Raw genomic sequence first — 12,824 nt, forward strand, 5'->3', positions numbered from 1 at the left:
AAGTATAGAAACTTGCAGTATAAGTACGGAATTTGGCAGCGCTTTACAAATAAATGATAATAATAATAGGTAGGGATACCACAAGCAAGTTCAGCTATTTCAATTGCTGATATAAAGGTAAATGAGCTTTTTGTAAACAATGTAATACAATTCAGCAGGTAAAATGAATCATTGGGAACAAATTAAAGGGGAGAAAATTTTAGGGTTAACTGTCTCTTTAAATAAATGTGTGTTAAATAATGCAATTCATTTAGTACTTTGGCAAGCAGACATTTTTTTATAATATTAGAAAGTATTACACAGCCCACACCAGCTAGAAAGATTTTCTGTGGAGAACACAGTAAACATCTTTTAAAGCGACAATCTACTTGAAAATCACTTATGTTTAAAAATATAGATAATCCCTTTATTACCCATTCCCCAGCTTTGCATAATTAACACTGTTATATTAATACACTTTGTACCTCTGTGATTACCTTGTGTCTAAGCCTCTGTAGTCTGCCCCCTTATCTCAGTGTTATTTACAAACTTGCATTTTAGGCAATCAGTGCTGACTCATGCGTCACTCCACAGGAGTGAGCACATATGGCACACATGAAATAGCACTCTCTGGCTGTGAAAAGCTAATAAAATACACTGAGATAAAGGCAGCCTGCAGGGGCTTAAAAACAGGCAGAGATTAAGAGGTTATAAAGGATATTAATATAAAAATGTTGGATGTGCAAAGCTGGGGAATGGGCAGTAAAGGTGTTAAAGGGACACTGAACCCAAATTTTTTCTTTCGTGATTCAGATAGAGGATGAAATTTTAAGCCACTTTCTAATTTACTCCTATTATCAAATTTTCTTTATTCTCTTGGTATCTTTATTTGAAATGCAAGAATGTAAGATTAGATGCCGGCCCATTTTTGGTGAATAACCTAGGTTGTCCTTGCTGATTGGTGGATAAATTCATCCACCAATCATAAACTGCTGTCCAGAGTTCTGAACTAAGAGGCTTAGATGCCTTATTTTTCAAATAAAGATAGCAAGAGAACGAAGAAACATTGATATTAGGATTAAATTAGAAAGTTGGTAAAATTGCATGCTCTATCTGAATTATGAAAGAAAAAATTTGGGTTCAGTGTCCCTTTAAATATATTTTTAAACTATAAAAAAAATCAAGTAGACTGACCCTTTAATTACAAGACATTTCTCTTGCATTGCTATAGAACAGTGGTTCCCAAATTTTTGCAGGTCACTGTCCCCTTTAAAAGCTTGGTTCTATAAACTCACCATTGGCACCCTCCTTACAACCCATAAAAATAATATTCAGTCTAAAGGAGTAACAATTAAATATATTAAAATTTTACTTTTTTTTTTAATTCAAATTGAATTATCTTTATCTTTTGATACAAACTTTTTTAAAGTTGATAATCGCTGTTCAAGAGTCTTATAAACCACATTTATTAACTACTTAAAGTGATGGTAATTTTTACAATTTATGACAACGTATTCTGTCAATATGTTTGTGTTAGTCGCTAACTTTTTATGTTAATACATAATCTTATTGTTTATAAATGTAAACACTTACTATTCTATACTGGCATTCTTATGCTCTGCCCCCTTCTACTTACTTGTATTTGCTCCGCGATTTAGATAGCGGTCCCACCCGCTCTCTAATTATGCATGACACGCTGCAAAAGATCCGCTTTTTTTCACATTTAAACATGCCAAAATGCCATGCTTCTTATTGGAGAACGAGAAAACGTCAGAAGATGGGGAAAAAAAGGTCTTAGTGGCAGGGCTGCTGGAGCGTGCAGTACTAAAGTAGAGGTTTGATCTAAATAACTAAATTTAATTTTTCAAATTGTGTTTCCATCAATGAAATTAATATAAATTTTTAGATTTACATCTAATGGCATAAAACACCGGTTTTGAGTTTACCATCACTTTTACTGTTCAAAAACTGTTAATCTGATGGGTGGGCTTGATAAAGTGATACCAGTTTCCCATTTTCTGGTTTTATGTCACTTAGCAGGAGTCTTAAATCGCCATAGTCGGAGACCTGGAGTTGATTTCTTTGCTTGGGCCATAGGGGTACTACTGCACCAATTAATTAACTTTATAGAAAGTGTATTCTGTTTATCAAAGTGTTATGTAGTTCAACACCAGATTATTTCTAATGACAGAAGACTTACAAAGCTTAGCTGGTTGTACAAGGCTATTCAGACAAGCACAACAGGCCTTTGCTGTGTTTCCTGCTACTACACAACAATTCTAAACTGTTAATAATCTGTGCTAATGTACAGCGCTGGCAAAAATAATGGAAACCTACTTTACAAATGTCTGCAATTTATCATAGTTGGAGAAAGTGTTAGTTGCTGATAAACCTGAACTATCATAGAAGAAAAATCCTTTACGAAGCCTTGGCAAAGAGCAGTAAAACGTCAAATACAAAGCTAGAAAGTAGTTTTACTTTGCACATCTAGGATAAAGCACAACAAATTACCCTAATTCTACTTGGAGGGGCCTTTAGCACCCTCTTCCATTCCTTTCCTATTCCTTTCTCTATGATAATCCCAGTACCCCCCTTCCACCTCCTATGCCTATTAGTGCCCCACACCAGTAATTCCACCGCCCCCCAGGGGGAAGTACTGCCCACTTTGGAAACCACTGATTTAGATTGTAAACTGTTTGGAGCAGGTTTCTTTTCCTCCAGTTTGAATTTGTCTAGTTTTATATATGTATCGATATTCAATTATTATTTTATTTTTTTCTCATGTACCACTGCTCCTGTTTCTAGTGCTATGGAATTTGGCATTGCTTTACAAATAAATCAAGACGAGAAGCATGGAATAGCCATCCTAACATGCTTTGCAACTTATCAATTATGATAGTATATATTCAAGTAGCCCCACACACTGGAAAGCAGCAAGAGGCTGTCGTTGGTTCATTATCATAATAAACCTAATGAATACAGACCAGACCTCCCAACCTTCTTGGATCCCGCAGCATTGTCAGGATTTGGGAGGTGTGGTCTGCTTCCGGTCCGCAACTTCTCAGCACCCCATTTTTTAGGTACTGTCCAAGATCCATCCAGGACAAGCCATATCTCACCCATGACATACCCACATAGTGCATAGTTTCACCCATAACCCATTGCAACCTGACACTCCTGTCACAGCAACGCCAGTGTTCTGACACAGCCAATTCCGTCACTTCTGGTGACATGGAATCAGCTGTGTGACCGCAAAGTCCTTCACTACGCATGCGCTCCACCGTGTCACCGCATTGTCCAGCGCATCATCGCATTCCAATTGCTGCAAGTCTGTTAGATCAGCCAAGTATGATCAAATCACTGCACATGCGCTCCACCGCAGAAGCTAATCTCTTAAACAGAACTGCTTGCTAACCACACATATATACGATGCACTGTAATGCCCCCATCTTCACTAAATTTTTTTGCCTCTGGGGTGTTCAAGGGGGGCGCCCCGCCGATACTCTGGCTTCCACCCCAAGTAAACCTTAGGGAATGAGGTTTATAAGGGAGGCTTTGCCCCCCTTGAACCCCCCAGGAGGCAAAAAAGATATTGAAGATGAGGAATGCAGTGAGGGGATTTGCAGTTAGACAGCTGTTACTACGTCACCAGAAGTGACAGAATTGGCTAATCTGAGAAGTTGGCTGATCTGCCAGGACACCCGTTGTCAACAAGTTCCCCAACTTCCCCTTCCCATAAAGTGTCTGGAAGATGTTGGGGAGGGATGTGAATATGTTTAGTTCATTTATTCATTCTGTCTAATAGAAAAAGAAAGTGAATGAATGGTGTATTCATTTATTTTGCTTGTTCCAGTAATGAACAAATGCCAACCTAAATATTTCAGCTTTGTTATTTATTCTGCCTAACAAATAATTCATTTTTGCACATCTATTAGTTGAAACAGTTGTCATTTTGAGCACAATTCAGGGAGCATGAGGAAAATCATCAAATGTATTGTATTTGTTTTTGTATTCTATGTTTTGTGACTGTTTATGATCATTAACCTTATTGTACCTTTCTCTGTCCAGGTGCGCTAACAGCCATGTTTGCAAAGAAAAAGAAACGCGTTGAGATCTCTGCCCCGTCAAATTTTGAGCACCGGGTACACACTGGATTTGATGAGCAAGAGCAGAAATTCACCGGGCTCCCTCGGCAATGGCAGAGCCTGATCGAGGAGTCGGCTAAGAGGCCCAAACCTCTGGTGGACCCAGCATGCATCACTGCAATTAGACACGCCCCTCAGAAGGTGCGTAAATTGTGACTATGCATGAGGAGACATACATTCTGTTAAAGGGATGGTTTAGTCAAAATTTTACTTTCATGATTCAGAGAGGGCATGTCATTTTAAACAACTTTCCAATTTACTTTTATCATCAAATTTTCAGGGCATTTTGACAGTTTTGCACAGCCAGAGGGCGTTAGTTCATGTGTACCATATAGATAACATTGTGCTCATGCACGTGGCGTTATTTAAGAGTCATCACTAATTGGCTAAAATGTATGTGTGGCTTAAGAACTTAGAAAAGGGGGCAGTCTGCAGAGGCTTAGATGCAAGTAAATCACAGAGCTAAAAAGTATATTAATATAACAGTGTTGGTTATGCAAAACTTGGGAATGGCAAATAAAGGGATTATCTCTTTTTTAACAATACAAATTCTGGAGTAGACTGTCCCTTTAAATATTGTAGTGGTTGGTGCATAAGTAATACTTGCTCGTGCAGACACATCAGATGGAATACACTGTTGCACCGCAAGCGGAGAAAAAGTCCAGTGTGGGTTTTGTGATGAAAAACAGATGGGGCTTCAGTTACTGTAGGGCGGGATCCGCAGCCAAATAAAAAAAAAAAACTGGTTTATCTGGAATAACTGGCAAAGAGGAAAAAAAAAAGCATTTACTAACCTGATCTAGCGTCTGGGAGCAGAGAGTGAGTGTGCCGCCCGCATTTAGCTGTGCACGGAGAGCGACTGTCTGCCAACTCCCCCTGGGCAGCTGCAGACTTATTGTGTTAAAGGAACATGACACTCAATTTTTTTTTATTTTATCTTTCTGTAGAGCATAAAATTTCAAACCGCTTTCCAGTTTTCTTCTGTTATGACATTTGCTTCATTCTCTTGGTGTTTTTTATTTGTTGACAGAACAGTAATGCGTTACTGGGAGCTAGCTTAACACATCAGATGAGCCAATGAAAAGAGGCATATATGTGTAGCTACCAGTCGCCCACTCCTGAGCCCTATCTAGCTATGCTTTTCAATAAAAGATTCCAATAAAATGAAACAAATTTGAAAATACAAGTGCATTTGAAAGTTATTTTAACCCCTTAATGACAAGCGACGTACCCTGTACGTCACTGCTCTTTCTATAGGGGTGCCACTTTTAATAGCGCTATTTTAGCAAGCCTTACAGAGGGGAGGGTCTTATAGCATGGTCTTGCTCGAGCTATTATAGGCACACAATCCTTTAACGACCAACGGCGTACGTGGCGGTCGTTAAGTGGTTATATCTCATGCTCTATCTGAATCATGAAAGTTTTTAATTTTGACTTTCTGTCCCATAATTGTACACACTAAATAAAGAACCACATCCCTGCTGTTTAATATGCACACAAATACACGTGTACACACACACACACACACACACTGGATATGTAAATAAATACCCATGTGCACACCCATAAATACCCATATCCGTATGCTCTCACTGAATTATATTCTAGTATAAATAGGTGAAACATTAAAGCGAATGTACAGTTGAATGAATGAGTGCCTGGTTTTTAAAAATACTATTAAAAACAGAGGCACTTTCATTTTTTTAAAATACCTTTTTCTTTAGGAAACCCAGACTGGCGATTCCCCTGCCCGCTTCTCATGCTGTACTTGCCTCGGCAATGACGAAACTGGATTCCTCCAATCATGGCGTGCACGCCGGAGCGTCCAGCTCGTAAGGCCATGCACCGATTGGAGGAAGTCGGTTTCATCATAGAGTACAGCAGTAGAAACGGGCGGAGGATTGCCGGTCTGGGTAAAAAAAGGCATTTTAAAAAAAACGCTGCAATATAAAGTTGATTGAATGAAAGTGCACTGTTTTTTATAGTATTTTTAAAAACCGGACACTCATTCATTAAAATTTACATTCACTTTAAGAAATATGCATAATTAAACACATACACATAAAGAAATATTGATACATGCCTACATAATTAAACATTGTTACACTCATGTGCAAGCATAATAGTTTTTAATAGTTCATGAAGCGCTTTCATCATTTGCTTTTGCCTTTTTTCCTTGTAATTTAAAGGGACAGTCTAGTCATGATTCAGATAGGGCAAGGCCTATGAATACCCAAAAACTCCCCTTGCCCATCGGGCGAGTAAATCACAAAACTTACCAGCCCGCAAGAAACTTTAGTCGCAGGTGCTCTCATTATAGTGCATTGGAAGTGTGTATAAAGCCAGAGAGGCTCATTCTTAGATGCATAGTTGAAGCAGGAATGTTATAGCCCAGAAAGGCATCACATTGCAGTGTTAGGACCAGTCAATAGTGATGTCGCGAATAGTTCGCCGGCATCCGCCCCCTATTCGTCGTCATTGAGTAAACTTTGATCCTGTACCTCACAGAAGACACATTACAGCCAATCAGCAGCAGACCCTCCCTCCCAGACCCTCCCACCTCCTGGACAGCATCCATTTTAGATTCATTCGGAAGCTGCATTCTTAGTGAGAGGAGGGACAGTGTAGCTGCTGCTGATTTAAAATCGATAGCTAGGCTAGTGTATTCAGTGTCCACTACAGTCCTGAAGAACATCAGTCTGCTTTTTTTTCCCCTGTGTAATCTAATTGCAGTTGCCTGCCTGCCAGCGTGTGTGTCAGGCTCACAGCGTATACTGTGCCCACTTGCCCAGTGCCACCACTCATATCTGGTGTAACAGTAGTGTACATTTAAAAAAACAACACTTTTCTTCTGTTAAGTGTGATCAGTCCACGGGTCATCATTACTTCTGGGATATTACTCCTCCCCAACAGGAAGTGCAAGAGGATTCACCCAGCAGAGCTGCATATAGCTCCTCCCCTCTACGTCACTCCCAGTCATTCTCTTGCACCCAACGACTAGATAGGATGTGTGAGAGGACTATGGTGAAGTGTGTTAAACATGTCTGATTCAGATGATGATACCTGTGTCATTTGTTGCAATGCCAAAGTGGAGCCCAATAGAAGAATCTCGGTAGCTCCATACCTAGACGACATTCTGATACAAGCTTCAAGCTTTCAAACTGCCAAGTCTCATTCAGAGTTAGTGCTGGCATTTCTAAGGTCACATGGATGGAAGGTGAACGAAAAGAAAAGTTCACTCGTTCCACTCACAAGAGTTCCCTTCCTGGGGACTCTTATAGATTCTGTAGAAATGAAGATTTACCTGACAGAGGACAGGCTAACAAGACTTCAAAGTGCTTGCCGCACCCTTCATTCCATTCAACACCCGTCAGTGGCTCAATGCATGGAGGTAATCGGCTTAATGGTAGCGGCAATGGACATAGTACCCTTTGCACGCTTACACCTCAGACCACTGCAACTGTGCATGCTAAGTCAGTGGAATGGGGATTACTCAGACTTATCCCCTTCTCTGAATCTGGATCAAGAGACCAGAAATTCTCTTCTATGGTGGCTTTCTCGGCCACATCTGTCCAGGGGGATGCCATTCAGCAGACCAGACTGGACAATTGTAACAACAGACGCCAGCCTTCTAGGTTGGGGTGCCGTCTGGAATTCTCTGAAGGCTCAGGGACAATGGAGTCAGGAGGAGAGTCTCCTGCCAATAAACATTCTGGAATTGAGAGCAGTTCTCAATGCCCTCCTGGCTTGGCCCCAGTTGACAACTCGGGGGTTCATCAGGTTTCAGTCGGACAACATCACGACTGTAGCTTACATCAACCATCAGGGAGGGACAAGAAGCTCCCTAGCTATGATGGAAGTATCAAAGATAATTTGCTGGGCAGAGTCTCACTCTTGCCACCTGTCAGCAATCCACATCCCGGGAGTGGAGAACTGGGAGGCAGATTTCTTAAGTCGTCAGACTTTTCATCCGGGGGAGTGGGAACTTCATCCGGAGGTCTTTGCCCAAATACTTCGACGTTGGGGCAAACCAGAGATAGATCTCATGGCGTCTCGACAGAACGCCAAGCTTCCTCGTTACGGGTCCAGATCCAGGGATCCAGGAGCAGTCCTGATAGATGCTCTGACAGCACCTTGGGACTTCAGGATGGCTTACGTGTTTCCACCCTTCCCGTTGCTTCCTCGATTGATTGCCAGAATCAAACAAGAGAGAGCATCAGTGATTCTAATAGCACCTGCGTGGCCATGCAGGACTTGGTATGCAGACCTGGTGGACATGTCATCCTGTCCACCTTGGTCTCTACCTCTGAAACAGGACCTTCTGATACAGGGTCCCTTCAAACATCAAAATCTAACTTCTCTGAAGCTGACTGCTTGGAAATTGAACGCTTGATTTTATCAAGACGTGGATTTTCTGAGTCAGTTATTGATACCTTAATACAGGCTAGGAAACCTGTTACCAGAAAGATTTACCATAAGATATGGCGTAAATACCTATATTGGTGTGAATCCAAAGGTTACTCTTGGAGTAAGGTTAGGATTCCTAGGATATTGTCTTTTCTACAAGAAGGTTTAGAAAAGGGTTTATCTGCTAGTTCATTAAAGGGACAGATCTCAGCTCTGTCCATTCTGTTACACAAACGTCTGTCAGAAGTTCCTGACGTCCAGGCTTTTTGTCAGGCTTTGGCCAGAATTAAGCCTGTGTTTAAAACTGTTGCTCCACCATGGAGTTTAAACCTTGTTCTTAATGTTTTACAGGGCGTTCCGTTTGAACCCCTTCATTCCATTGATATAAAGTTGTTATCTTGGAAAGTTCTATTTTTAATGGCTATTTCCTCGGCTCGAAGAGTCTCTGAATTATCAGCCTTACATTGTGATTCTCCTTATTTGATTTTTCATTCGGATAAGGTAGTCCTGCGTACTAAACCTGGGTTCTTACCTAAGGTAGTTACTAACAGGAATATCAATCAAGAGATTGTTGTTCCTTCTTTATGCCCAAATCCTTCTTCAAAGAAGGAACGTCTACTGCACAACCTGGATGTAGTCCGTGCTCTAAAATTTTACTTACAGGCAACTAAGGAATTTCGACAAACGTCTTCTCTGTTTGTCATTTACTCTGGGCAGAGGAGAGGTCAAAAAGCTTCCGCTACCTCTCTTTCTTTTTGGCTTCGTAGCATAATTCGTTTAGCTTATGAGACTGCTGGACAGCAGCCTCCTGAAAGAATTACAGCTCATTCTACTAGAGCTGTGGCTTCCTCTTGGGCCTTCAAGAATGAGGCCTCTATTGAACAGATTTGCAAGGCTGCAACTTGGTCTTCGCTTCATACTTTTTCCAAATTTTACAAATTTTACACTTTTGCTTCATCGGAGGCTATTTTTGGGAGAAAGGTTCTTCAGGCAGTGGTTCCTTCTGTATAAAGAGCCTGCCTATCCCTCCCGTCATCCGTGTACTTTTGCTTTGGTATTGGTATCCCAGAAGTAATGATGACCCGTGGACTGATCACACTTAACAGAAGAAAACATAATTTATGCTTACCTGATAAATTCCTTTCTTCTGTAGTGTGATCAGTCCACGGCCCGCCCTGTTTTTAAGGCAGGTAAATATTTTTTAATTTATACTCCAGTCACCACTTCACCCTTGGCTTTTCCTTTCTCGTTGGTCCTTGGTCGAATGACTGGGAGTGACGTAGAGGGGAGGAGCTATATGCAGCTCTGCTGGGTGAATCCTCTTGCACTTCCTGTTGGGGAGGAGTAATATCCCAGAAGTAATGATGACCCGTGGACTGATCACACTACAGAAGAAAGGAATTTATCAGGTAAGCATAAATTATGTTTTTTGACTGTGAAATAATAGCAGTCAGTTTCTCATGTGGAGGGGGGCGGGGATGGCCGGGGCCGCGCACGTGCACGGGAGGGCGGGCGTGTGCACGGGGAGGGAGCGGGTGGGATCCGCTACACTACAGAAAATTCTTTAATAATTTTTTTTAAAAAAATGTCTAAAAAGTAAAAAAATAAATAAAAAAAAACGATCAGTGAGGTGGTGGGGTTTGTCTGTGAGGGGGTTAGCTACACTACAGAAAAAAAATAAACAAACAAAAAAAAGCACTTATTTTTGCAAACTGGGTACTGGCAGACAGCTGCCAGTACCCAAGATGGCCCCCAATAAGGCAGATGGGGAGGGATAGAGAGCTGTTTTGGGGGGGATCAGGAAGGTTGGGGGCTAAGGGGGGATGCTACACCACAGCACATGTAAATATGCTAAAAAAAATAATTAAAAAAAACTTTTATTTTAGTACTGGCAGACTTTCTGCCAGTACTTAAGATGGCGGGGACAATTGTGGGGTGGGGGAGGGAAGGGAGCTTTTTGGGAGGGATCAGGGGGTCTGATGTGTCAGGTGGGAGGCTGATCCCTACACTAAAGCTAAAATTAACCCTGCAAGCTCCCTACAAACTACCTAATTAACCCCTTCACTGCTAACCATAATACACGTGTGATGCGCAGCAGCATTTAGCGGCCTTCTAATTACCAGAAAGCAACTCCAAAGTCATATATGTCTGCTATTTCTGAACAAAGGGGATCCCAGAGAAGCATTTACAACCATTTGTGCCATCATTTCACAAGCTGTTTGTAAATAATTTCAGTGAGAAACCTAAAATTGTGAAAAATTTAACGTTTTTTTTTTTTTTTTTTAATTTGATCGCATTTGGCGGTGAAATGGTGGCATGAAATATACTAAAATGGGCCTAGATCAATACTTTGGGTTGTCTACTACACTACACTAAAGCTAAAATTAACCATACAAGCTCCCTAATTAAACCCTGCACTGCTGGGCATAATACACGTCTGGTGCACAGCGGCATTTAGCGGCCTTCTAATTACCAAAAAGCAATGCCAAAGCCATATATGTCTGCTTTTTCTGAACAAAGGGGATCCCAGAGAAGCATTTACAACCATTTGTGCCATAATTGCACAAGCTGTTTGTAAATGATTTCAGTGAGAAACCTAAAATTGTGAAAAATTTAACGTTTTTTTTTTAATTTGATCGCATTTGGTGGTGTGTCAGGCCTACAGCGTCTACTCTGCCAACTTCTGCCAGTGCACAGTGCCACTCATATCTGTTGTCACAGTAGCTTGCACGCATAGTACCACTAATCGAAAAAAAATGACAGGCAGAGGCAGGCCACCCGCCAGGGGTCGTCGTGTTTGTGGTGCTGTTATTCCCTTTGGCCCCAGAATAATGCCCAGTGTTCAGATGCCACGTACCCTGAACTCGAAAAGTTCTGAGGACATAGTTGACTGGCTAACACAGGACACCCAATCTTCTACAGCTTCCGCTCGGAACCTTGACGCACCATCCTCCTCCAGCTTAGCTTCGGGCACCAATCAAGTTACCTCTCGCCTGCCTGCGGCCACCACCAACACTAGCACCACAGCTGCTTCACTTGATCTGTCAGAGGAGTTATTTACACATCAGTTGGAAGAAATGAGTGATGCGCAACCATTATTGCCAGAGGATGTAGATAACAGCAATATGTCTCAGTCAGGCAGCATTGAAGTAGGAGGACCGACCAAGCATCTTTTTCCATCTCCCGGTTCCTAAAATCGATGCCATATACACGTCCCCTGATAGGGGACGTAACAGGGATTAAACTGATAGGAATAGTACTACTTAACACACCTTATTATAACGCAGAGAGAGGCAACGCAGAGAGAGGAGTCTGAAGAAGAGGAGTCAGAGGAGGAAGGTGGCTTTGAGGAGGTGGAAGACCATACACAGCAGGCGTCCCAGGGGGCTTGTTGTCACCTTTCGGGGACCCTTGGTGTTGTACGTGGCTGGGTGGAGGAAGAGACCTTCAATGACAGTGAGGACAAGGAACGGGACATGGCTAGCTTGGTATCCAACCTTGTGCAAATGGGGAGTTTGCAGGTGTGCAAATGGACTGTTTGCGGTTGTTTGCGGTGCGTTAAACGGGGAGTTTGGTCTGTCACTGTGAAGCGGGCGTAACCCTTACACTACCTGATCGATACAACATCATACCTGATGTTTTAAAGCACGTTATTCCAAACAATTTAGGAATGTTAGGTGATTTATGCCCTTTATGGATTAAAACCAGACTCTGCATCAACTATGTTATTTTCCATGGGAGTTTTGCCATGGATCCCCCTCCGGCATGCCACAGTCCAGGTGTTAGTCCCCTTGAAACAACTTTTCCATCACTATTGTGGCCAGAAAGAGTCCCTGTGGGTTTTAAAATTCGCCTGCCTATTTAAGTCAATGGCGGTTCGCCCGGTTAGCCTGTTCGCAAACTTTTGCGGAAGTTCGCGTTCCCTGTTCGCGAACCCAAATTTTTATGTTCGCGACATCACTACCAGTCAACATTGGGACACCTTGTAAGTTGGTGACTGGCTTAACCAAAATATGGCCATTGTGTGACTAAGATCCCAATTTTAAAATATGAGTTTAGGTGATTTTTTGCAATATTTAAAATGTTTTGCTAATATAGAAGGGGAAGTGCGGCAATATTCTATTTTGTGTAATGATTTGGTTGGTTGCTTGCACCCCTAAGAAGTAATATTAATAAAATCATTTTGTAAGGTGTGCAGACACATTTGTATTTGTATTTTTATTTAAAAAGGCAATATAAATAGTGTTATTGTAATCTCACATGCATTTCAGACAGAGGTCCCAATTTGAATGC

At 41.6% G+C, this 12,824-nt stretch overlaps 1 protein-coding gene across 1 annotated transcript in view; it reads left to right on the forward strand.

Annotated features, from left to right (window-relative positions):
- The window catches only part of LOC128666811 (serine/threonine-protein kinase PAK 4), a 126,351-nt gene that overhangs the window by 56,465 nt on the left and 57,062 nt on the right, over window positions 1-12,824 (forward strand). Inside the window, exon 2 of the mRNA XM_053721606.1 lies at window positions 4,048-4,265. Within this exon, the coding sequence (XP_053577581.1) occupies window positions 4,048-4,265 (218 nt within the window). The remainder of the gene's footprint in view (window positions 1-4,047; window positions 4,266-12,824) is intronic.

Source organism: Bombina bombina, chromosome 7, assembly GCF_027579735.1.
Source record: "Bombina bombina isolate aBomBom1 chromosome 7, aBomBom1.pri, whole genome shotgun sequence".
NCBI classification, from domain to species: domain Eukaryota; kingdom Metazoa; phylum Chordata; class Amphibia; order Anura; family Bombinatoridae; genus Bombina; species Bombina bombina.